The 23445-nt window shown below is 64.3% G+C and overlaps 1 protein-coding gene across 2 annotated transcripts in view; it reads left to right on the forward strand.

Annotated features, from left to right (window-relative positions):
• The first annotated feature begins 2789 nt into the window (after positions 1 to 2789).
• PACS2 (phosphofurin acidic cluster sorting protein 2) overlaps positions 2790 to 23445 on the forward strand; it is a 53671-nt gene continuing 33015 nt past the window's right edge. For both annotated transcript variants that reach the window (XM_042990745.1, XM_042990746.1), the window contains exon 1: positions 2790 to 2909. In XM_042990745.1, coding sequence (XP_042846679.1) covers positions 2791 to 2909 — 119 coding nt within the window. In that variant the 5' untranslated portion in view covers position 2790. The remainder of the gene's footprint in view (positions 2910 to 23445) is intronic.

The following is a 23445-nucleotide window of genomic DNA, read 5'->3' on the forward strand; positions in this document are numbered from 1 at the left end:
GTGGGACCCCGTAAAGGGGGCTTTGAGCTGGACCTCCTAGCATGTGCAGCACGGCCGGCTTCCATCGCACGGGTTGGAAACCCGAGGCTTTAATTCATCTGAAGAAAGGTGGCAGGCTAGGGTGCCCATCAGGTCCTCAGTACAGGTCTTCACCGAGTCCTTCTCCGCTCCAGGGTCTGAACAACCCCTCCTCAGGGGTCCCTGCCCCGCCACACCCAGCCCCCCAGCTGTCCAGAGGAGCTCCTCTTCAGCTAAGTTCCTGCCTTAAAGAAACAGCCACCAGAAAGCAGACGTGCTGCAAGCATTTGGGGGTGTCAAGCATTTGGGGGCGTGCACCGCCACGCCCAGCTTCCCTGGAGGGGCACGGCCCCGCCTCCCAGGCACTCATCCTGGGACAATCCACAAGTGGATCATGAACAAAGACTCGTTTTCAAGTACAGGGAATGACAATGCAAGTGAGAGGTCCCGGCCAGAAAGGTACCCCCATCACCAAAGTGTTACCTGTCGATCGTGGAAAGTTTGGAAAATACAAAGGCCACAACCTCATTACCACTAACACTCTGGTGTCCGTATCGTCCCAGCTCGAAAAAACAAAACCAGGACGGGCAGCATCACAGGTGTGGTGCTCGGCATCTTGCGCCTCTGCCTCCCCGACCTGAAGAGGTATTTAAGAACTTCCGCCGTGGGGGTCCAGTTGGGGTGGCTCTGGGCCAGGCAGCGGGCACACACACCCGGGCACCTCCTCTCAGCCTCAGTTTCCTCAGCGGTAAAGCAGGGATGCGGACAGGACCGCCGCGTCCGTGAAGGGCTCACCGTGGTGGCTGGCGCACGGGAGGTTTACAGCTCTGCTAGAGGGGACAGCCGGTGTCCAGCCCCCATGTGCGCTGCCTACTTGCCCCGCATTTCCTCACATGCCCCACCCCAGTCCTGGCCCGGGCGAGACGCTGGCCCACCCGGCCGACTGCAACCAAACCGCACGCTGCCCCGCAGCACCGCACGCGACATGCCGAGGTCGATGGCCGTCAGTCTCCTGCCACCAAAGGGCCTGTCCTCACGCGAGGCTGCTGTGTCCTCTCTGAACAGTCCTGTCCCCATCCTCTACCTCACAGGTAGGAGGCCCACGGCGGGCACTGTGCCTGGCGGGAGCGGTCCCTCTAAGACAACACCCCGCCAGCTGGCTGAGGACACACAGACCCTCGTGGCTTCGGACTGCGCCACCCCGAAGGGGCGGGAGCGGGGAAACACAGATTCTCTTGTTCTCTCCCGAGTGTGGCCTGGCTTTAAGCAGTCCCAGCTGTTTGCAGCTCCACAGAGGGCGCTCCAGCGGGAGGCGGGGCTCGCACGGAGGGGGAGTGGCCTGGGGTCCTCTGCAGGAGACACGGGCACCGAGATGGTGAACCCCAAGGGCCAGGAAAGAAAGAGGGTTTGCTTGGCCTGGCCTTGTTTCAATAAAACTCTTTGTAGACAACAAAACAGGCAGGAACGGAAGGAAAAGCCACCGTAATACCGTAGATACTGGGGGAACAGAACAGATGCCAGAGGAGCTTTTCCTATATCCCAGGGCGGCATCTGGCCACTGACCCGGACCACCGCCAAAGGGACGGGGTGGAGACTCCTCCTTGGGCCCTGGAATCTGGACGTCCTTTCCCAGGGCCTTTCCCCACCCTGCCTGTCCCGTGGGCCGAGTGGGTAGCCCTGGGCACGGTCCCCTACCGGCCTGGGTCCCCAAGTCCACTGTGAGCCCCAGGGCCAAGAGCCGCCCCTGCCCCCAATTGTTCTCCATTGTCTCGCCTAAGGAACGCAGAGGGGCACCGGGGGGGGGGGGGTAACAGGGGGTTCCGGGCACAAAGAGCACACTGCGGAGGGGCCTGGGGACATCAGCTCCACACGGCGGGCCAGGCGCGGCGCCCCCCCAGCGCCCCCGCAGGCAGGGCCCCCGGCGGGCTAGGGCAGGGCGACCGGCGGCCCCGGTCCGAGCGGCCCACCCGGAGCCCGCCCCGAGCCCGCCAGGTGGGGGGACCACGGAGAGTTCGCGGGGGGCGGGAGGAGCCCGGGGCCCACTGCGCAGGGGACACGGGAAGTGCGCGGAGGGCCCCCAGTGGGTGCGTCGGGACACGGGGCACGCGGGGCGACAGCGAGTGCCCCTGGGGGGCGCCGCGGACACGCGAGTGCGCGGGACTGCGGTACTGGGCGGGTGCTGGCGGCCGGGGACGCGGGAGCGCGTGTGGCGGGCGGACCGGCGGGGTGTGTGTGTGGAGGCGACGGCGGTGCGGGGTGCGGGGTGCGGGGTGCGGGGTGCGGAGTGGGGGGTGGGGTTCCACCCGGAGGCTCCCTGGGGGCGGGGCGGGGTGGGGCAGGCGGGGCGGGGCCTGTGCGCAGGCGCGGGCGCGCGCTCCCGAGGGTCGCGGGCCGGGGGACGCCTCTCGAGTCGGCGGCAGGGAGCGCGAGCGTCCCCGCACTTCCGGCCCGCGCTCCGCGGGCCTCGATTGGGCTCGAGGCGGTGAGCGCGCGCCCGCTCAGCCAATCGGCGGCGGCGGCGGGGCGGCGGCGGGGCGCGCGGCGGGGGCGCGCGGCGCGGGGAGGGGCGGGGCGCGCGGCGCGGGGCGGGGCGGCCGCAGCCTGGTTGCCGCCCGCGGGCCCGTCCGCCGCCCGCCCGGCCGTCCCCGCCGCCGGCAGCCATGTGACCGCGCCGCCGCCCTCCGCGCGCCCGGCCCGCCCGCCCGCCCGCCCGCCGCGCGTCCGCGGCCCGGCCGCAGCCCAGGCCGCCGAGGGAGCGGCGGGGCCGGCGCCATGGCCGAGCGGGGCCGCTTGGGCCTGGCCGGCGCGCCCGCCGCGCTCAACACGCCCGTGCCCATGAACCTGTTCGCCACCTGGGAGGTGGACGGCTCCAGCCCCAGCTGCGTGCCCAGGTACGCCGCCGCCCGGCCGCTTTGTTCCCGCGCGCACCTGCCGGACACCCGGGACCTGTTCCCGGGACCGCCTGCCCGGGGCTGTCCATCCGGGCCCTGCGCACCGCGCCGTCCCCACCCGGGACCGTCCGCCTCGCACCGTCCACTCGGGACCTGCTCCCTGGGCCGTCCCCACCCGAGACTGTCCATCCGGGACTCCACCCGGGACCTCGTGCTCGGGGCCGTCCCCCGGGTCCTCGTGCCCGGGGTCTCCACCCGAACCGCCCGTCCACCCGGGGCCCCCCACCCCGGGGCCTCGCGTTTGCGCGCTCCACTCCGGCATGCGCATTCAATGGGAGCAATCTCTGACGCGTGGAGGGCCTCTGAGGTCCTGGCACCGCCGGGAGGGAGTGGCGCGGGTGTCTCAGGTCCCGCGGTCTTCTGAGGCTCACCTGGTTTCGCTCCCAGGCGGCATCATTGCACCTGTCCACTGATGCGGTGCTGGTGCTGGAGTTGACTCAGGGCGCCTCCTCTCTCCACTGCTGTCAGATTTCCTTTTGCGCGCAGCCACACGGTCAAGTCCGAGTGTCCTGGGAGTGACCCGCAGGGCGCACAGTGTCCAGAGGACACCTGAAGTTGGGACCGTGATTTTTCTCTTTCATCCAGCGCACAGCTTTTTGTTGGTGGTCTTGGGGGCCTGGTGCTGCCTGCTCAGTCCTGCTGGCCCTTTACCTGTGTGCGCCGTGTTTCCTAGTTGAGAGACACCTTCGTGTCCGTGAGCTGGGCGCTTTGCACCAGGCTGTTAGTTTTGCCATGGCAGAGGACTGCACCCCCCGCCTCGGTGGGGAAGTGGCTGGACCCCAGTGGGAACAGCTAGACCAGGTCTACCCACAGGCCAGTGCTGTAGCGAGGTCACCTCCACGCAGACTGGCAGCCTCCCTGTTTTCCTTGCCAGCTTGGCGCTCTCTCGGTTTCTTCCAGACCCAGTGGTCCCTGAAGATGAAGTTCTCAGGCCAGAGGGAAGAGGCAGACTCGCACTAGGGTCAGGCCTGGAGGGCTGCACTCCCTAGGGAGACCTCGTGGTGAGGACCTCAGGATTGCCATCCAGACATGGGGAGTGGGTGGTGTATTGCTGAAGGGGACACAGCTCGTTCTATAGGTGTCACAGAGCGAGGTGTTGGGGATGCCAGTCTGTGGGGTGTGCTCCCTGGGGGTGCAGAGCTGGGAGCTCAGGGCACTGGCTGTGCCAAGTGGAAAGGACGGGCCCTCTGTATACCTGCCAGATCTGCATGGGGCCTCCTGGAGGACGCGGTGACCCTGTGAGACCTGAGGGTCGGTGTTAGCCGGGGTTGGGGGCCAGTGACTCCAGACCCACCTGCTCACCTCTCCTTCTGGGAGGTCTCTGAGCCTCGCGGCCAAGCTGAGGAGCATCTCCTCGCCCTTTCCCATCCTGGCATTTGCCCTAGGGTCAAGTCCCACAGCCAGGGGTCAATATGGGCAGCTCTTCCCCCGATGTGTCTGTCCCTCGGCACTGTCACCACCGCCACCAGCCCTTAGATCTCTCATGCTGGCTGCCTTCCGTCAGTGCCCCCGTGCTACACCACGTGCCCCCCGACAGAGTGCAGAGCGTGGCCTCTGTTTGCTGCACCTCTCCAGCTGCTTCCTGGGGCTCCCCAAAAGACCGCTGAAGTTTAACTGGAGGGTGGTGGGGGGAGGTTGCAGGAGAGGCCAGGAGGGTAGGAACTGGATTTCGGGTCCTTGCAACACCTTGTGGAGATGGTCTGGGAAGCCCGCTCTGGTGAGCGTCAGGGGACGGGGGTGGGGTGTGCAGCCTGGGCCGAAGGGGAGGGGTGATGGCGGGTGGTGTTCTTTGGGGTGAGCACGACAGCCATCAGGAGAGGCAGGCAGAGTTTATGGGTTGAACATAGGGAACATGGGTTATGGCACACGCCCCCCACCTGTCCTGGTGAGTGTGGCCCCTCCCTGAGAGGCGGTGCCCGTCCCCTGCCCATACCTTCTGCGCAGGACTGTTTTTCGTACCTAAAGGGGTCATACTTTCTCTGTTCGTTTGCGTGTCTTGCTTTCACCCAGTCTTTAAGTTCCCGAGTGACAGCGTACCCGTGGCTGCCCTTGCAAGATGACAACATGGGTCTCTGCTCTTCAGGGGACCTTTCACCCGTTTCCAGCTTTTCAGCAATGTCGGATGTGCTGCCGTCGGCGTCGAGTCCCCGTCCTGTGCACGTGTGTGTCCAGGGGGCGGCCGGGTCTGCCGCAAGCACGTGCCCGTAGTAGGGTTTGGGGGTGTGTGCGCGGTGTTGCTACCAGGAGGCTTCCCGCAGTGGCTGTGCCAACTCCAGCCCCCAGCGGCGGGGAGGAGAGTCCCCAGTGCTCCACATTCTTGCCAACACTTTGCCTGACTTTTAATTTTTGCCAGTCTGGTGGGTGTGAAACGGTCTCGTGGTTTTAATTCGAATTTCTCTGATTACTGATGCCGTTTGCACTTCCTCGTCCGCAAAATTGCAGGCCACTTCTTTTGCCAAGTTTTCTTTCTCCTTCTTATTTTTATTTTGTCCCCCCTTGAGCCGGGGCAGTTTCTTGAGGGGAAGGTCATCCTTCCCCAGCCACAAGCGTTAGGGCCGTCTTCTCCCAGTGATGCGTGTTCCTTGGCGGTCTGCGAGGTGTGCACCTTTGCCTTTCCTGGCTCCTGTCTCTCGCCCTTCCCTTCCTGGTCGTGGCGGAAGCTCCCTGCTCTCCCCGGGGCCTGTGCAAGGTGTGAAGCTGGAACTCCAGGGAGCCCTGAGTTGGTGGCTTTCCCCGAGGAGGCCGTCACAGGTGCACTCTGCCCGGGTGGCCATCAGCAGTGGCGTGGCGCCCTTCCCTGTCGCCTCCTGTCTGCGCCGTGGCCGGGGTTCCGCAGGCGGCCCCTCCCCTACCCCTGGGCCCCAGCAGATTCTGGGTCACTTTATACCCTTGCGCGCCCCATTTATTTTTTCTTTCCTGTTCAGGTTATCGATTAGTTTTTAAATTTTGGGGGGCTGGTCATCCTTTCCCCTGCTTACTGTTCACTCCGATCTTTACCTCTGTGAACCCCTTGTTCGCATCCTTGGCCCATTACAGGGACCGAATTGCAGTTTGGTTCACATGGTGGAGGGAGGAGGTTGTCCAGCTGGCAGGGGACGTCTGGTGGCTGTGTGCCCGTCGGCCACACCCCAGCAAGACGGGAGCGGCCGCTCGCACCTGCAGGCTAGTTCCGTTGTTCTGGGGCCTCCCTGCGGCGGGATCAGGCAGCACGTGGCTCTTGGGCTCACGCACGCCGAGTCCGTGTCCACGGTCCCTCCTCTGGGTGCGCACGGTATCCCGCGGTGGGAAGAAACCGCGCCTTGTTTCTACCTGTCCTGTCGGCAGGCGTGTGGGTTGTTTCCAGGGTGAGGCTCTTGGGTTCACAGCTGCCATGGCCGTTTGGCGCAGGGCTGTCACTTGTCCTTGGTGACAACTGGCCACCGGGGGGAGGGGGTGGCGTGTGCCAGTTTTCTGAAGTGGTGGCACTGTCTGCTGCCGCCACTAGCCGCGTCCTGTGTTCCGTCTTGTGTTCCATCGTCTTGTGACTTCTAGCCATTCCGACAGCTGGGTGATGGCTTCTCCTGAGGGTCTTTTCTGGGATTATGGTGCCTGGATGTTGAATATAACCAAACAGGTTTTTTTTTAAATTAAGAGCATCATCTGATTCTCCTTGACTTGCTGTTGTGGTACATTACGTTACGTAAATGGATTTTCTAGTATTAAACTAACCTTCTGTTCTCGGAAAAATTCCAGCCTGGTCGTGCAGTGTCACCCTTCTCGCTCATTGGCGGGTTTAGACGATGAAGATTTTGTTTAGGATCTGTGTGTGTGCGCGTGTGGTCTGCAGTCTCACCAGATTCTGATGCCAAGACACTTTGTAGAACACGCTTCAGAGTGTGTCTCCTTTTGCTGCCTTGTGGTGTCCTGTATGCAAGACTGGGGCTGCTTCATCGCGGAATGTTTGTGGGAAGCCAGCCAGAAAGGACCCTCAGCGTGGGATTGCTCTGTAGGCACTGCCCAGATTCAGTGGCTTCCATAGCTGTAGGACACTTTCCCCCCTTTGAGTTGGCGTTTTAAAATATGTTTTCCTGAGAATGTGTCCATTTTGTCCAGATGTTTGAGTTTACTGGCATATAGTCGTTCACAATATTCTCTTATTTTTATTTTCTAACGCCCGCAGGGTCTGTAGTGCTGTCCCCTCAGTTCGTCACACTAGCTGCTGTGCAGGTGGACAAGAACGCTTGTCTCTGTCTCACCGAGGGCTCAGCAGTGGATGAAATGAATACTGGTTCTCTGTTTTCTGCCATTTATGATTCTCAGGCTTACATTGCTGTTCTTGTTGTAGTTTCTTCTGATAAATGTGTGGCTCCTCATTTTCCTCCTCGTTTCCTTTCACATAAGCGTCTGTACTTTGGAAATCAGCTGTGCCTCACAGAGTCGTTCCACTTACAATATTCTTCGTGGTCTCCACTATTCTCTCCGTAACCTGTCGGAATTGCAAGTTTCCAAGTTTCTCGATACGCAAACATACGGGTTTGTTTCCTAGTTTTCCATGATGCAGTTCATCTCTCTTCTTCCGACTGTTCTTTTCTAACCTAATTATGTTGTGGTCAGAGAGAGTGGTCAGCATGACACCAGGTCCGTAATATTTTTTGTGACTTGCCTTATGGCTCAGTTTGAGGTCAGTTTTCATACATGTTCTGTTTGTACCGAAAAGGAATGCGTTTCTGGCAGTTGATGGCGTTTGATGTCTGTCCGCGCCCTTCAGGCTTGGTTCACTGCCGTCTTCAGATCTCTTCCCCTTTTTGTCTACCGGAGAAGTGTGTTAAAATCTTCTGATGGTGGATTGATCTGTTTCTCTTGGACTTGTGTCATTTTGAGACTAAGCTCTTAGGTACATACGTGTTTGGATTATGATACCTTCCAGGGGTTTTGAACTTTGAGCACATATGGCTGTCTGAACGTGGACTTTGGTGACAGGAAAGCTCTCTGAGCTTCTGGAAAGCACTATGTGTTGCTTCTTTTTCCACCTTTTTTCTTTAGACTTTCGTGTGTCCTTTCACGTGAGATGTATCTTTGGTTATTCGGCATGGATCTAGTTTTTGTTCACTCTGAGAATCTTTATTTTTTAACTAGAATCTGAGAATCTTTATTTTTTAACTAGAATAATTTAGGTCTTTTGCCTAAATTACTGACGTTTCGGTTCGCGTCTACCTGTTTACGTTTTGTGCTCATCAGTTTTCTATTTTCTGCGTTTGTTTTTCTCTTTGGTCTTACCTTATTTTGAACGGGCTTTTTCTCGTTCTATTTCTCCATCATATGTTAGTTTGAAATTTACCACTGTTTCTGTGTCTTAGTGATTACTGTGTACGTTGCAGTTTGCATACTGGCTGTGTTTTCAAGGTAATTTACCTTTATTCTGTTCCTGGCAGACGCAAGGACGGACCTTACAACCTGTCATTCTGACCCAACCCTTTCGTGCTGACACGCTCCTGTTTGGTGTACGTCACCGTGCTCGTGAGCCCGGGAGGGGTTGTTCACTCCGCTCTTCTGTTAGCACTCGATTAACCGCAAAACTCACCACTTCCTTTCCTTTATTTCAGAACCTGGAATAGTTTTCCTCCTCTTTATGTCTGAGAAGGCATCTTCAGGATTTTCTTTAGCGAGGTGGTGTTGATAACTGCTTTTCTGTGTACCGGGAACGTTTGTCCTTTTTTCTGGAGGGTGTCCCGTGGGTGTGGACGTGCAGGTGGCATCTCCCCTCTGCACGTGGAGGGCGTATCTTCCTGACTTTGTGCTCAGTTTTGCTGTTGAGAAGTCGGCCGTCGGTCGGGTGAGACTCATTTGAAGGTCTGTCCTCCGCGATCGCCTCTCTGTCGCCTCCAGGTGTGGCTTTCTTCTGATACTGCCTGGTCATGGTTGGGGTTCTCCAACTTCGTGGGTCGGTGGTTTTGACCAGTTCTGGGAAGTGCCAGCCGCCCTCTCTTCAGCGCCGTCCCTGCGGGCCTCTGGAGCCCCGTCCGGATGCGACCGTCCCGGCGGGTGGTCACAGAGACCACTGCCGGGCAGGTTTTGCGTGTCCCCGTGACGGTGGCTGGTTCTCAGCTCTTCCTTCTACCTCTGCCCGCGTCCCACGGGGCAGCCGGTGGGCACTGTGCCGTCTTCCACCCAGGGCTCGGTGTGGACATGGTGCGCCTGCTTGGGGAGCTCCCGGAGCTGAACGGGGGTGCTCTGCTCACGAGTGTGGGTTTTGTTTCGAGTGTGCGGGTGTGTGCTGGGGGAGAGGCACAGGCTGGGCGCCGTGGACTTGGCTGGCAGCTGGGGCGGGGTGGATGTGTGCGCGGGCGGAGGGGGGGCCGCGGTGCTTGCCGCGTCCGAAGGATGAAGTCGGCTCGGAGGGGAGACCGAGAAGGCTGGCCCTCTGTGGCCCGTGGGCTGGCATCTGTGGGGGGCACTTGGGCATCCAGTGCCTCTCGCTGCAGCCCACCCGTGAGTGTGCACCTGGGCCGTGGTCTGCTTCCTGTGCAGAATTGGCCTTTGTGTGGCAGGAAGCAGCTGCCTTAAGGGAGCTCACAGCTGCTTTGCTGGGGGGTGGGGGGGGCAGGGTGGTCTCATGTGATGCTTGGGTGGGGACCCCTCGGCTGGGCTCCAGAAGCAGCTCTCCGCGCTCCTGCCCCACATGCTGGCCGTCCCGCGTGGGAGGGCTGGGTGAGGGCGGGTGTCCGTGGGGTAGGGGGACCGCTCCAGAGAGTGGCTGTTCAATTGGGAAAAATGATGTGTTTTTTTGACCCTGTGATGGGTCAGATCACGAGGGTCCGTCGGGAGCCCAGGCAGCATGCGGCCCGGCCAGAGTGACCCGTCACAGAGACGGGTGCTGGGATGCAGGCAGGGTGGGCGGACCGTGTGCGCCCAGAGCCCACGGGTTGAGCGTGCCCTCCCCGCGGGCACAGCCCAGTGTCATCCAGCATCGTGGCCGGCCCCAGGCTGCTGTGCTCTGGGCACTGGCACATCCGCGCGTCCCCGCTGGCGGTGCGGGGCAGCGTTTGGACTCGGGCAGGGCGCGGCAAGCGCGTGGAACTGCCGGACCGCACCTGCGCCTCATCGGCTCCCGCGGTTGCTAGGCAGCCTTGCAGTGGAAAGTCAGCCTTGGAGATGGTGTGGGCGCGTACTTAGAGGCCCGGCTCCTGTCTGCCCTCGAGGTGCCTCCGTCCAGGGGGACTGTACCCGAGCCGCACCGTCTGGACTTCCGTCCGGTGGAAGCGCTCTGTTTGTCGGTGTCTCCGGCCCCGTCTCCCTCTGGGGGAAGGGCAGCTGTGCACCTGACAGGCAGGGAGGCACGCGTACAAAGCCCAGCTGCTGCTTGCCTGGCGGTTGGCGCCCCAGGGAGTCAAGGCCGCGGCCCCGGGTCTCTTGCTGCTCTAGCCAGGGTGGGTCCCCTGTGGCGGCGGGGGCACCAGGGACTGGCGCACCTGCCCCCTGGCCAGGCACAGGTAGCACCCAGCCGTGGTGCCGAGAGCCTGTGGGCGCTGTTGTCCCGATGGTGGGAGACGAGGGCCGGGGGCCGGGACAGGCGGTGGGCACACGTGGGGCTCTGCTGCCCATCGGCAGGTGGGCTGGGAGGGGCCCGGGAGGAACTGGCCCAGCCTCTCCTCCCAGCTGGCTTGTGCTCCTGGCAGCAAGGGAGGTGCCTCGAGTGTCTCACGGCCGGCTGTCAGCTGGCTCCGTGTCTGCTTTCCACGTGGCAACACCACCGTTCCAGCATGCACCCCCGCGCCCCGCCCCTGCACGCACTTCGTGGGGTCTGAGGTGAACGGCGCAGTGTCTGTCCACAGCGTCACCCTCTGCCCTCTCTGTGGGTGGAGTCCTGCTGGCAGGGGGTTTAGCCCCTGTCTCTGCCCCCACCCCCGCCCCCACAGGCCCTCGTCCCTCCTCCACCACCGGGCGGGCCCTCAGAGGCACCCCCTCTGCTCAGACGTGGTCGTACCCTTCACCGAAGTGCCAGCCCGGCTCTGCCCTGGGTGGGCTGCACAGTCTCCATCCTCGTGTGGCAACCACCTCCTTCCTGTCCCCGGTTGCTCGGCTCAGTTCGTAGGGCACATGTCGTCCCCACTGGGACGGTGCTGGCGCCCCCAGGCAGGCCCTCAGGTGACCTCTGGGGTGACCTCTGTGAGTCAGAGCCTCGAACTGTGGACCGCTGGGGCGCCTGCCTCTTTCCCTCAGTTTTTTCTCCAGATAGTTTTTATTTCTTCTAACGTATTTGCTGGGATCCGTCATGTAATCTGAGTCTCGTGTTGCCGCGTGACTGTGGCAGATCTCGCACCCGTGACCGTACCTCCCGATTGTGTGCTGGAAGGTTGGGACCTCCCTGGTTTCGAGTGAGCGTCTGTGGCACGGCGTGCCCTCCCGGGTGGCAGGGGCGGCACGTGGAGCACGGCTCTGCAGGTGCCCCGGCCTCGCACTTCTGCCCTCAGCCGGGCGGTGCCTCCGTGCTCACACACGCATCCCTGCCCGCCCGGGAGGGGACGTTGTGGGTCTCCAGGGCCCCCAGAAGTGCCTCAGGCAGGTGTCCTGCCGAGGGCCGGCTCTGGGGACCTCGCCTGCGGCCAGCTGACTGTCCTCTGGGGTCCCCGGGGGTCCTAGGCCATCGCAGAGGGCCCTTCAGGAGCATGCAGGCTCTGGCTGGATCCTAGCTTAGGCTTCAGCCGGCCGTAGCGTAACTGGAGGTTAGTAGGGACGGGTCGGCACACCCTCTTCTCTGGCTGGTTCTGCCAGGAAATGCGCGAGCGGGGACTGTGTTTACAAACATAGCACTTGTCCGATGGAGCGTCCGGGGGCGGGACGATGAACTCATTTGTGGGTGTGGGGCCCCTGAGAGAGGAGTGAGGATGGGGGGCTGAGCGGGTGGCTGGGAGGGCGGACAGGGCCTGGCCAGGGCGAGCCCTTGGGAGGAAGGGAAGACGACGGGGCTCCCTGGGACAGAAGGGGCGTCGCGGGGGGTGACGGGCTGTTTGCACACAAGGGGCACCGGGTCCTGGCTCCCCACCAGGCTGCGCTGTGACGGTGGAGGCTGCCTTCCTGGTCTGAGTTCAGCATTGTGAGCACTGCAGCTGAGGGAGGGGCCCTGCTGGGGGCCCCGGTGAGGAGGCAGGAGGCTGAGGCCTCGGGGTCTGGGCGGGGCGTCTGCCACCTTCGCCTCCGACTTGCCCGCATGTGCTGGGAGGCATGGGCCGGACCCATCCCTGGGTTCTGGAAAGCCACCTGGCAGGTCATGGAAGGTTCCGGTTGTGTGTTTATTCGTGGTCTGGGTCTGGAGCAGAACTGTCGACAGCTGAGCCCCCTGAGGATCGCTGGTGGCATCGATCTCGGCAGATAAAAGCCGCGTGCAGCGGCAGGCCAGGCGTGAGGGCCGTGGTGAGGGTTCTCCGGGAGAAGCCGGTGTGGACGCCGAGCCCTCTGCCCAGCGGTGAGGCCCTGCCTCTGCCTTCGTCTGAACCAGCAGAGTCGACCACAGCTGCGTTCCTCTTTCCTGCTTTGCCTCTTGGAGAATCACTTCCTCAAGAATAGGTGGTGACCACCCTGCCCGGGGCAGGCTGCTCCCGTGGACAGGAGGACATTCCATTCTGTGCCACCACGGCGGAGGCCCACCAGGGAGGGGACAGCTGCGTCACCAGCCGCCGCCGGGGGGGGACGCAGGAAACTGCTGGCCTGGCCTCACGGTCACTTGAAAGCTGGGGTGTCCGCACGTGCCGTCCCTGAAATAGGAGCCCCGGGCGGGGTCTTCAGGCGGAGGAGGCCGGCCCGGTGGGTGAGAAAATACCACCCCGAGGACCTTCGTGGTCGCGCCCCAGCGCCTGTCTGCTCACAGGGAGCTCGCTGGGCAATGATCTTCGTGTTGGGAACAAACAGAAAACGTGTCTGATTGGATTGGTTTAGGAGAGAGCTCCTGGTGAATTTGCTCCTTGGGGGTTTTCTGGTTCCCTCAAGAGGAGGGGAGGATGAGGTCCCTTCTCCCAAGAGCGCGGCCTGCGACCCAACGAGAAAGGCAGGCCAGCTCCTCGACCCAGAGTCCCACAGCAGGGGACTCGGCGGTGACCTTCAGGCCCATCCCCCGGCTGACAGAGCCCTGAGCCGTGGTGCTCAGGTGGGCACGAGCCGGGCCCCGAGCCGTGGGCACGGTGAAGCCAGGGCGGGGGTCCTCGTCCTCACTGGCCGTGCGCTGTAGTGTAGAGGCCCTGGGCCCCCACGCGGCCCTGTCCCAACCCCCTGCTCCCTCCCGCCCGCTACAGACGCCCAGCTTGGCATTCTGGGCGTCATTTGAGATTTGCTCCCCAGCAGCTGTTGCCTTTCCTGCCTGGATGAGAAGCCCCTGGAACCAGGCCCAGCCTGCTGTCCCCTCCCTGTGGCCCCCCGGCCTCCAGCACCGTCCTGGGCACCGGGCTGGCTGATGCTTGTGGAGAGGACACGGGGTGGGGGTGTGGTGGCCTTCAGGAGCTCCAGGAGTTTCCGGGGCTGGGGTCCTCGGTGTCCTCTGGGCGGGGCGGGGGGTGGGGGGCGTTGCTGTGGTGTAAGCAGCCAGAGGGCCGCTCGAAACGGGAATGGCGGGGGACGTGGTGGGGCCCAGCGCTGTCCCCAGACCCGGGGCTCCCGGTGCCCAGCGGGTCCACAGCACACAGCACACAGCAGGCTGCCTCGTCCGCAGAGCCGACAGGCGCGCCCGTGGCGCCCGTCCCCAGCCTGCCGGGCAGCGGACGTCTGCAGCTGGGACTCGGGGCGGGTGCAGAGGAGGGGCGAGCGCCCACCGGCACCTGCACCCGCCTCACGCCGGCTCCACGTGGCACCCCACCTTGCCCTTTCCCTTTCGGGGTCTCGCAGCCCCTCCAGAGAGGAAGGGCTGTGAGGCAGGGCCCCCCTGAGCCAGCGCACCTGATCCCATGTGATGGCACCTTGGCTTTTTCATCCCGGCCACCCAGTGGGCTGTGGGCACGATCCTGGCTTGGCGCGGGGAGCTGGGGGCCCCGAGCGGTCACTGCTGTGCCCGCAGAGGGCGGTGGGAAGTGGCCGAGCCTGCAGGCCAGTCCGCCTGACCGTTGGCCTGACCTCGGTGTGACCCTGCCCCTCGGGTGACGGGGGCCCCGGCGAATCTGAGGCGGTCCCTCAGGGTGTGGCTGAGAAGAGGGGCCCGGCACCGTCTGGAAGGGCGAGAACCTCCCTGGGTGCCAGAGACCAAGGAGGCTGCTACTGGGAAACGTGTGAGCACAGACCCCCTGTCGGGACCATCCAGGAGTGTCTCTGGCTGGGGCCGAGCCTGCTGGGGTGCGGCCAGGAGACAGTGGGAGGGGTGGGCGCTGTCTGGGAGAGGAGGGGGGTGGTGGCCGCTGGGGGGGGGGGGGGCTTGGAGTCATTGGGAGGAAGGGGGTGAGGGGTGTGGCTTCTCCTGGATCGATCACCTGATTCTCAGATGTGGCAGAGCAGGGGGTGGTGAGACGGGGGCCCAGAGTGGGGCGCAGACCCGGGAGCGCCAGAGCCCGCATGGCCTTGCCGTGGACCTGGGTGGGTAGTCCGTGGCCGTGGCCGGCGTCTCAGGTGCACAGCTGCTGACCAAGTGGGTGTTCGCGGGCGGAACCAGTGGGGAGGAGGGGCTGCTGGGCTGGGGGCTGGCACGGGGTGAGGGAGGGGGTCCTGGTGCCGGCGGAGGCAGCACGTGGTCTGTGTGTTGCTGGCAGCCTGGTGGCTCCCGGGGGGGGGGGGGGCACAGCCCAGGTGGGCTGGATGTGCGAGAAGCCCAAGACAGGTTTGTGAGAGGGGTGGACGGGGCTTCCTGGAGACTTCGTCTCGTGTCCTTTTCCGGCCGGAGCCGCGCTGCCTGCTCGTAGGCCTCTAGTGACGCGTCCCCCCCCCCCCGCCCCCCCCGTGGACCCTGGCCCACTTCCCAGGTCATCGCCGGGGCTGCGCCGCCTGCCGCCCTGCGCAGGTGGTCTGGCGTGGCTGGAGCTGGCCTCGGCTCGGCTTCCTGGTGACGGGCCCCTTGTCATTTCTGTCCTCTGCTCGAATCCCACTGTGTCCTCAGCACAGGCCAGCTGTGGCCGCGGCAGCCCCCGCCCCGCCCGGGAGGGCCGCTCTCTCGCACAAACCCACTTCTGACTCCAGGTCTGTACGTCTGCGGCACCTGTCACACGCGTTTGTCGTGCTTCCTTCTCTTTGCGTTTTTGGCCATTTTTCTCCGAGGAAACCGATCGAGACTGATTTGCCTTCCTTTATTAGCGTCTCCAGGAAAGTTTTCTGTCCATTTGTCTGTTACTGGCTTGCGCTGCCTTTGAAGGGAAAGCCGCCCCCTCCCCGCCACCCTGGCCCCTGCGAGACAGCCACAGGGGACGGCCTCGCCTCTGCCCCGCCCTCCCGGGGCCCTCGGACGCTTCTGTCTTCTGGCCTCTGCGGCGATTTTGAGAAGTTGGGGAGAAGCCTGCTGGAGGTTCCTCGTGGGGAGGGAGTGCTCTCTGGTTGCTTGGAAGGGCTTCCTGTGGTTTGGTGCGCACGGCGCGAATCCGCGGTCAGCGTCACCGCTGTCCCTCTCCTTGTCCCGGATCGGGCCAGCCTGCACGTTACCGCCCTGCCACCCGGCCCCTGACGCGGCCGTCGCAGATGCAGCACGCTCCTGCGGGACGGACCCCTGCTGCCCTCTCGGTGGGGAGGGGAGCAGTCCTGGGGCACCTGGGCTTCCTTGGTGGAGGCTTCCCTAGGGACGCCTCACGGCACAAATGGAGCAGTGCCTGTGGGGGTCCTAGTCCGGCAGCCTGGGGTCCATCCCGCCCGGGCCTCACCGCCCAGGTCCCACCTCCTACCGCCATGATGCCAGAGGTGGGGGGCCGTTTCAGCACGAATTTGGGGGGAAACAAAATTTAGCGTGTGGCACGCACTGCCCCCCCGGGGTTTTGGGGGGACGCCCGCAGCCGTGCACTCTCCCGCTCCCCGACACAGGCCTCCTGCGGGCGGCCTCGCGGCTCCTTATCTGCCTCGACCTGGGGCCCAGCCGAGCCCGGCGTGGGGGGTGCGGTGCCGGGGCTCTGTGCTGTGTGCTGGCAGGGGCTCCAGGGGGGAGCGCCCACTCGGCCTGGGGCTCTGCTGGGCCACCCCTGGTGTAAGGCGTCGGAGGTGCCGGGACCACAGAAGCTCCTTCGCCTCATGACTCCCACCCACCCGCTGCCCCTCGGGGTCCCACGCCACCCGTCACCTCTGGGAGGTCGGGCTGCCCCGGGCGCACTGTGGTCATTAGACGAGCTGGAAGCACTCCACGCCCAGCAGGGCTGGTTCTGCCGCTCCACTGAGCCTGCCCGTGGGGGGGACAGCCTGTGGCACAGCGCCCCGCCGTCAGCGTGGGTCCCGCTCCCCTTGGCCTTCGTGGACACCCATCGCTCAGGGCGGTACTGTCCAGCGTGGGGCACCTGTTGTCCCCAGAGACAAGGTTCCGGCTGCTTTCTGGGTTAGCCTGGGGACGTGCCTGGGGCAAGCCTGGCTGGGGGGGTGAGCCCCTGGGGGAGCCAGAGGAGCTGGAAAGCGAGGCCGCCCCCTTCCAGGCTCACCACCGAGTGTGCTCACACCCCTCCCTGCCCTTGTCAGGGAGGGGCGGGAAGCGGGTGGATTTTGGCCAGAGAAAGGCTGGCGCCTGACCCTGTCTGGGCAGACCCTAGGGCCGGCAGCTGGCCGAGCATCACCTGCCTGGAGCAGGGCCACCCAGAACCATCATTGTGTCCCTGAAGTCCAGCCTGCAGGCCACTCTGGAGGGACACAGGGTTCGACCGAGGTGCCCTGGGGGCTCCCCAGCCTGCCGTCCCCACCCCTGTTGCCGGATGGCGTCCTTCTCTTCCCAGGCGCTGGCCGGGGCCGCCTCTGCAAAAGTAAAGGCCTCAGCAGGCGGGAGGGAGAGCGCTGGGCAGGGCCTCGCCTGCCGGAGACCATGTGGGGTTCCCCTCGTGCCTGAGGCTGCTGCGCTGGAGGATGAGGGGCCGAGGGTGACCTCTGGGGCATTTGGGTCACCCAGGTGGAGGACACTGGCCCAGGAGACCTCCCCGTGGCTGGTCCCAGAGCAGGCATTGGCCGACAGCCAATGCCCTTGTGTAACATGGTGGCATTGCTGGCTGGCTGGAGTTTCGGGGTCCCAGGCCCCCTTGAAGCTCTGCCTGACGGACACGCAGTGCTCTCTGCGAGTGCCCGGCTCCTCCCTGCGGGTGGCCACGCTGGCCTCTGACGGCAACACCTCGCTCGGGGACCGGCTCCTCCGCCCCTTCCGCCTGTGCCCTGGCCCCACCGTGGGCAGGCTGGCCGGGCCGGGGCCCGAAGGTGGGCTCACGGTGACCCAGCCGCTCCTCCTCCGTCCCCCTTGCAGGGCTTCCCAGCTTCGGTGACAAAGGCCACTCTGGCCCCACATGCCAGCCAGCAGAGACACTGAGACGGCACCTCTGACCTTGCCTCCGGATTAGCAGGAAGCAGCCGTGTCCGGATAAGGCTCGGACAGCAGAGAAAGCTGAGCCGGGCCAGTGAGAGAGAGCGGCCACCCTGGGCTGCCAGGGGCAGGTGACCTATGCTCAGGACGTGGGTGGAACAGGAGCCCTTAGCCCTTGGCGGAGCTTGCTCTTGTAAGCTGGCCACGGCTCGCCGTTGCTGGCACGTTTCTACAGGAAGCACGTTGGGCCAAACGCGAGGCTCCAGGCCTCCACGTGCCCCAGCCTTGCCCCGAGACTAGGCCGTGGTCCGGCTGCGTAGACTTGTGGCACTTTTGGGGCCTGCGTGGGGCAGGCTGGCCTTCCGCGTCCGCCCCGGCCCCGCTCCTGGGCTGGCTGCTCCCCGAGAGGTGGGCAGGGCGTGGGCGCCCCCGGCCAGCTGCCAGCACAGAGCCCCCGCTCCCACCGGGGCAGACACGCGACCGCACAGGCGGGTCAGCTCCTGAAGACAAAGGGCCCCTTGGTTTTCCCTCCTGCCAAACGCAGAGTCAGCGCGTCTGGGACCCCGGAGGTGCGCCCCACGCGTGGCCGCGGTTTCAACCGTTCCCCCGGTGCCTGGAGGAGAACAGTAGAAGTCGGCCTCTGCTCAGAGGGCCAGCCCCGGTGCCGCTTGTTTTGCAGAGACCCGTAAAGTGGTCTCGTCCCTGCAGGCGCCGGGTGCCATCCAGAGGGCCGGGCCTGGCGGGGTCCCTGCTCGGCCGCCCTGGAGCAGTGTGCAGGCCCTCAGAAGGTTCAGCAGAGTTACCACGTGGCCCAGCAAACCGGTCTTTCCTGAGAGGGGCAGGGACTCCAGCCGAAGCCCGCCCGGCAGTCCGTCACGGGCGTCAGCCGCCACCTGGGGCAGGGTGGTGGTCCCCCGGCGGTGCTTGGAGGGCAGTGCTGCCTCACGCTTGGTCACAAGCCAGCGCCACTCACCTCAGTCACCTCGTCCCTGGCATCTCATGTCCCCCGTCATCCCGGGCCGCAGGACACCACGGTCACGCGGCCTCCCTTGCGGCGTATCGCTAGGATTGTCCCGTTACGGCCGGCCACGGTTGTTGACCCCTTCCTGTGCCTGGTTTGTAGGTTCACCCTTGTCCCGGCTGTGTGTGGAGAGGAGAAGCATGTGCTTGTGGGGGTCAGGACTGCCCGAGGATTCAGGGGGGTCTCAGAGCGCGCCCCCCTCGGATAAGGGGGGACTCCTCTGAATGTTCACAGCACTACTCACAGTTGCCAGAAGGCGTGGACGACCCGCGCGTCCATCGGTGGATGATGCGCGAACAAGACGTGCAGAGAGGGTTATCCTGCCCACGGAGGAACGTGGATGTAGCACGGACGAGTCTGGAAAAGGCTCCCGGTGGAGAACCAGGCACTGCGGCCGCCTGTCGAGCGGTTCCCTTTCTGTGAACCGTCCCAGCAGGGGGACCCACAGGGGAGAGCAGACTGCTGGCCGCCAGGGGCTGGGGGAGGCCATGGGGGTGACGGCCGAGGGGCAGGGCTTTCTCTGCAGGCTGACGAGAATGTTCTGGAATTGGAGGCGGCGGCTGCTCAACGCTCTGCGTGTACTAAGTGCCACCGACTCGAACACTTTAAAACGGTGATTCTGAGAGTGATTCTAAGACATGGGGCTCGGGTGGTCGTAGATTCGAGACCAGCAGCAGGTGAGCCCGTGTGACGCGTGGTCTGCCCGGACCCCGGCTGCCAGTGGGGGTGGGGGAGCCAGGCTCACGGCTCAGGAGCGGTGGCGGGCGGTGGGCTGCGGCGTGTGGCAGACGGGCGGGCGTGTGGACGTCCCGGGGGACAGTCCGCCACTCCTGGGGGCCGCTCGCTGGGGGCTGAGGGTCTTCTGCCCTGACTCATTTCACAAATCCGAGGTGCACACGGGAGGTGTCCCTCGCGGTGGGGGGTGAGAAGTACGAACTGCTGTGCCCTCGGGGCTCCGGGCAGCAAGGGGTGAGCAGAGCCCCGGAAGGTTCTGGAGCCTGAGGTCACTGGGGTCGTGGGTCTGCACTTCTGTGGGTCGCCTCTTCGTGGCCATCGCCCCCGTTCTGTGGATTGTTTGTCTCTTTGTTGTGCTTCTGTGAGAGGCTTTGTTCCCGGGACTTTGGCCCTTTGTCTGCTAGCAGCTGTCTTCCCGCATCTGTGGTCCATCTCTGACCTCTCTGTGCTGGCGTCCGCATTTCCCCATCTCAGGAAGAGTTGGGGTCTTGCGCCTTCCTCCACGCGGCTTGGTGTCCCTGGCTCTCGTCTTCCTGGGCGAGGACCTGCCTGTGTGCGCGGGGTGCTGTTCTGGTTCCTGGGGCCAGTCCAGACGGTGGGAAGCGAACGTTTCCCAGCCCCGAGGGCCCTCGGTGAGGGGAGAAGAGGCAGTGACACGGCGGCAGGGCCCTGGTCGCCGCCCGGGGCGGGGGATGGGGTGGCGGGGGTCACAAGGCGGCTGAGCGCGGGCCGGCTCGGATCCTGGGCCGGCAGTGCAGGAAGTCTCGGTCGACGCTGCCCGTCGGGCCTGCCCAGAGGCCGGACGGGGACAGGCACCAGGCTCTGGCAGCGAGGCATCTCCATACCAGCGGGCACCAGCAGGACCGCACGGAGCCACGGGGCGGATGCAGAGGAGGACAGAACGGAGGGCATCCAAGAGATGGAGAGAGGCAGGGGCAGGAGGCCTGGGCTTCACCCCTGGGTGGTCTGGAGGACACAGGCCACACACTGGAGAGAGGCTTCATTTTGGGAACTTTCCATCTTAGCGGGAAGGGTACAGAAGACCAGAGTGGGCACAGGTGCTGGTGTGCCCCCTCCTGAGGCCCGGCAGAGCCAAGGAGGGCTGGAGCCTCAGGAGGAGCCCTGGGAGGAGGACCAGGGCCACCGGGTCAACCGGTAGTGGGAGGGTGGAGCCGAGGCACGGACGCCCAGGGCAGAGGCTGGAGCCTGGTGGCCTCCTGGTCCCTGCTCTAGATTCTAGCAGCCACCGGCCTCCAGGCCCAGCAGAGCAAGGGAGAGTGGGTGGGCGGGGGGAGGGCAGAACTCAACAGTGGCACACGCCTGCATCTGTGAAATGGGGATGGGAGGGTCTGGTGAAAGAACATTCCAGAACATTCCGCCGTGGCTGCCGGAACTCAATGGCAGACGCAGAAGGCTCCGCACGACGGGCCAGACGAAGCTGAGAAGAACTGGAGACTGGAGCTGAAATAGGTGGAAACAGACAAAAAAGAAACTGGAGGCCCCTCGCAGGAGCCCCGGTACCCCAGGAGCAGGCACAGCCTGTGGAGAAGACGGGGGTCTTGGCGCTCCTCCCGGCAGGATCCGTCATCTGGGCCCCTCCCCCGGCCATGCAGGCGCCGAGCTGCGGGCAGGGCCCAGGTGGGGACGCGGCCCCTGACGTGTCGGCCCCTCCGCTCTGAGGGGTCAGTGTGTTCTCCACGCACTGTCTGCTCAGAGCCTGCAGCCAGTGAGTGAGCGGGCGAGTGAGCGAGTGAGTGAGCGGGTGCGGCACATGGGCGTGCCCACTCTCTGGACGGGCCTGGGGGACACGTGGCGCTGTGGAGCCCTGTTTGTGGGAGAACCCTGCTGGCGAAAGTTGTTGACCGAACGTTAAAAACCAGAACGCCGTGCCCTGTTGGGGGAACGTAATTGGTGTAGCCTGGGGGTCACAGGGGAGGTGCTGAGCACACAGCCCCCAGCAGCCGCGCTCCCGGCTGGGTGTCCCGAAGGAACTGGAAACAGCATGATGCACGGTAGCTGGGCCACGGAAGCGGCCCGTGTCCATCACGGGGTGAGTGAATAAACAAGCCTTAGAGACGGAGGAGATTCTGGCCCTGCTCGCACGTGGGTGAGCTGCGAGGACACTGCACTGAGGGACAAGCCAGTCCTAGAGGACACAGATTCCACTCCCGCGAGGTCCCTAGAGGGGTCGGGTCCATACGGACACAGAGCAGGACAGAGGGGGGTGGTGGTGAGCGTTGAACGGGAACAGAGTTTCAGGTTGGGGACGATGGAAAGTTCTAGAGACGGACGGTGGTGATGGACGTGTGACAGTGTGAACGTGCTTAATGCCTCCCAACTGCACAATTAAAAGTGGTAAATTTTATGTTACGTATGTTTTACTTCAATAAAGGGAACTGGACATTGCCAAACTGTCCCCCAAAATAATGCTGTAGCGATTAACACTCACAGAGGGAGGGGTCGGGACTTGAAACCGTGGTGTCGACCAGCTCTGACCCTCAGTGTCCGGCTGGACTCAGCTGGAGACCCAGAGGGGAGCCCACGAGACACGTGACAGGTCTGCCTGCAGACTGAGGTGTGGTCTCCAAAGCCCCAGGCCAACCAGACCCCCCCACAGGTGGGGACTGACCTTCCTCTGTCCCTTGACCTCCTGGAGCCCGAGGGACCCCCATGGTGCCCCACTCAGACCCCACCTTTGGAGAACTGTCCCCACGCAGCTCCTCGTGAGTAATTTGGTTAGTGGCACACACACCTCCTAGGCCACTGCATCTGCACGGGCTCCCGTCTCTGGTTTGTGTCACACGTGAGGATGTGTGTGTGGGGGGTCCCTCTTCCCTGTGCTGCTCCCAGCTCTGTCTCCCCCCCTCGAGGCTTTTCCTCCAGCTTGGAATTGAGGTCCTGGGGGGCGGGGGCGCAGGTGCTGGCCCAGTAATGGGGAGCGGTGGGGCCAGCGCGTGGGTCCCAAAGGTCAGGACTGGGGGAGGGGCGGGTGGGCGTCCTCCCAGCCACCACAAGACGCTCCGGTGGAGGTGGAAAGGCCTTGCAGGCCTCGCGTGTATAAAATTTCTGCAAAATCAGGTTTCTGTGAAGTTTCTGTAATTTCACTTATTCTGCAACTCACTTAAACCAGGGGGCCTCGGGATCTTGTCCCCCACCTCGTGTCACCGCCCTGAGGGAACGGTGTTGGCCCCTGTCACCTGCCCTCCCCAGGGCACCTTCCCTGACCCCAGGGCAGAGCGCCTGACCCTGCCCCCCCCCCCGCCATGCGTGTTCTGGCCTGTGGGGCCATGTTGAGAGGCCCAGGGGGAGGCCCCTGCACCCCACTCTCCCTTTCACAGGGTGCTCTGCTCCCCGCCCTGGCCTCCCTGCCAGCCTTCTGTCCCAGGGTCCCATGGCTCAGTTCACACTCACCTCGATCCCGCACTCGGTCCCCGCCCTCCAGGTCCTGTGCCCTTGCCAGTACAGGTCACCTCGAGTGGTCGTGGCCCACCCCCCCGAGTCCCCTCTCCTGTGCAACCATTTCTCTTCCACCCTTGCCCCCAACTGCTGTCCCCTCTCACCTGCCGGTACCTTCCTCTTCCAGACGCTGGCCCTCACGACCCAGGTGTCCATCCTCCGCCCGGCACCCGAGCCGGCCCTTCTGTTCGTGGCCTGGGCGTGGGGGGCTCCCTGCGGCAGCCGGGAGGCCTGCCCTCCTTCCAGGGGCTCCGTCCTGTTGACCCCCTGACCCCCCACGAAGACCACTGACCATAGAACACTCGGAAGCCGTAGCGCCCGGACCTGGTGCAGAGACAGAGGCCCGGGGGCAGGGGGCCTGGCGCCTGCTCCAGCCCGATCACAGCCCGGCCCGGGCGTCCAGTTGTCCTGGGTCAGGGGAGCCTCTGCCGACTGCCGTGGCCGGCTGCCCTGTGGGTGGGCTCTTCCCTCACGGCGGGAACCAGAGACCCTGGGGAGCGAAGTGTGTGTTCAGGGCCTCGTACGCAGAGACACGGACTCCCCCTTGCCAGGAGCACAGGCGTCTCACGTTAACCGCCCCCCCCACACACACACCTAGGATGACCTTACCCGGGGCCAGGCCGGCTGCCTTGGAGAGAGAGGAGGAAACCGTCGTTGGGCGCACACCCACGCTTGAACAAACCAAGGAGATCCCCGGGAGGTCCACTTGCACGAGGGAGGCCCCAGGGCCGGGCTGGAGCCGGGGAGGGGGCCGGGGGTGGCTGGTGGGCCCCAGCGGCACGTCCGTGGTGGGGTCGCAGGAAACAGCGGCCGCCCTGCCCGACCCCTCGCGGAGGTGGTGCGCATGG

This window comes from Panthera tigris, chromosome B3 (genome assembly GCF_018350195.1).
Source record: "Panthera tigris isolate Pti1 chromosome B3, P.tigris_Pti1_mat1.1, whole genome shotgun sequence".
NCBI classification, from domain to species: domain Eukaryota; kingdom Metazoa; phylum Chordata; class Mammalia; order Carnivora; family Felidae; genus Panthera; species Panthera tigris.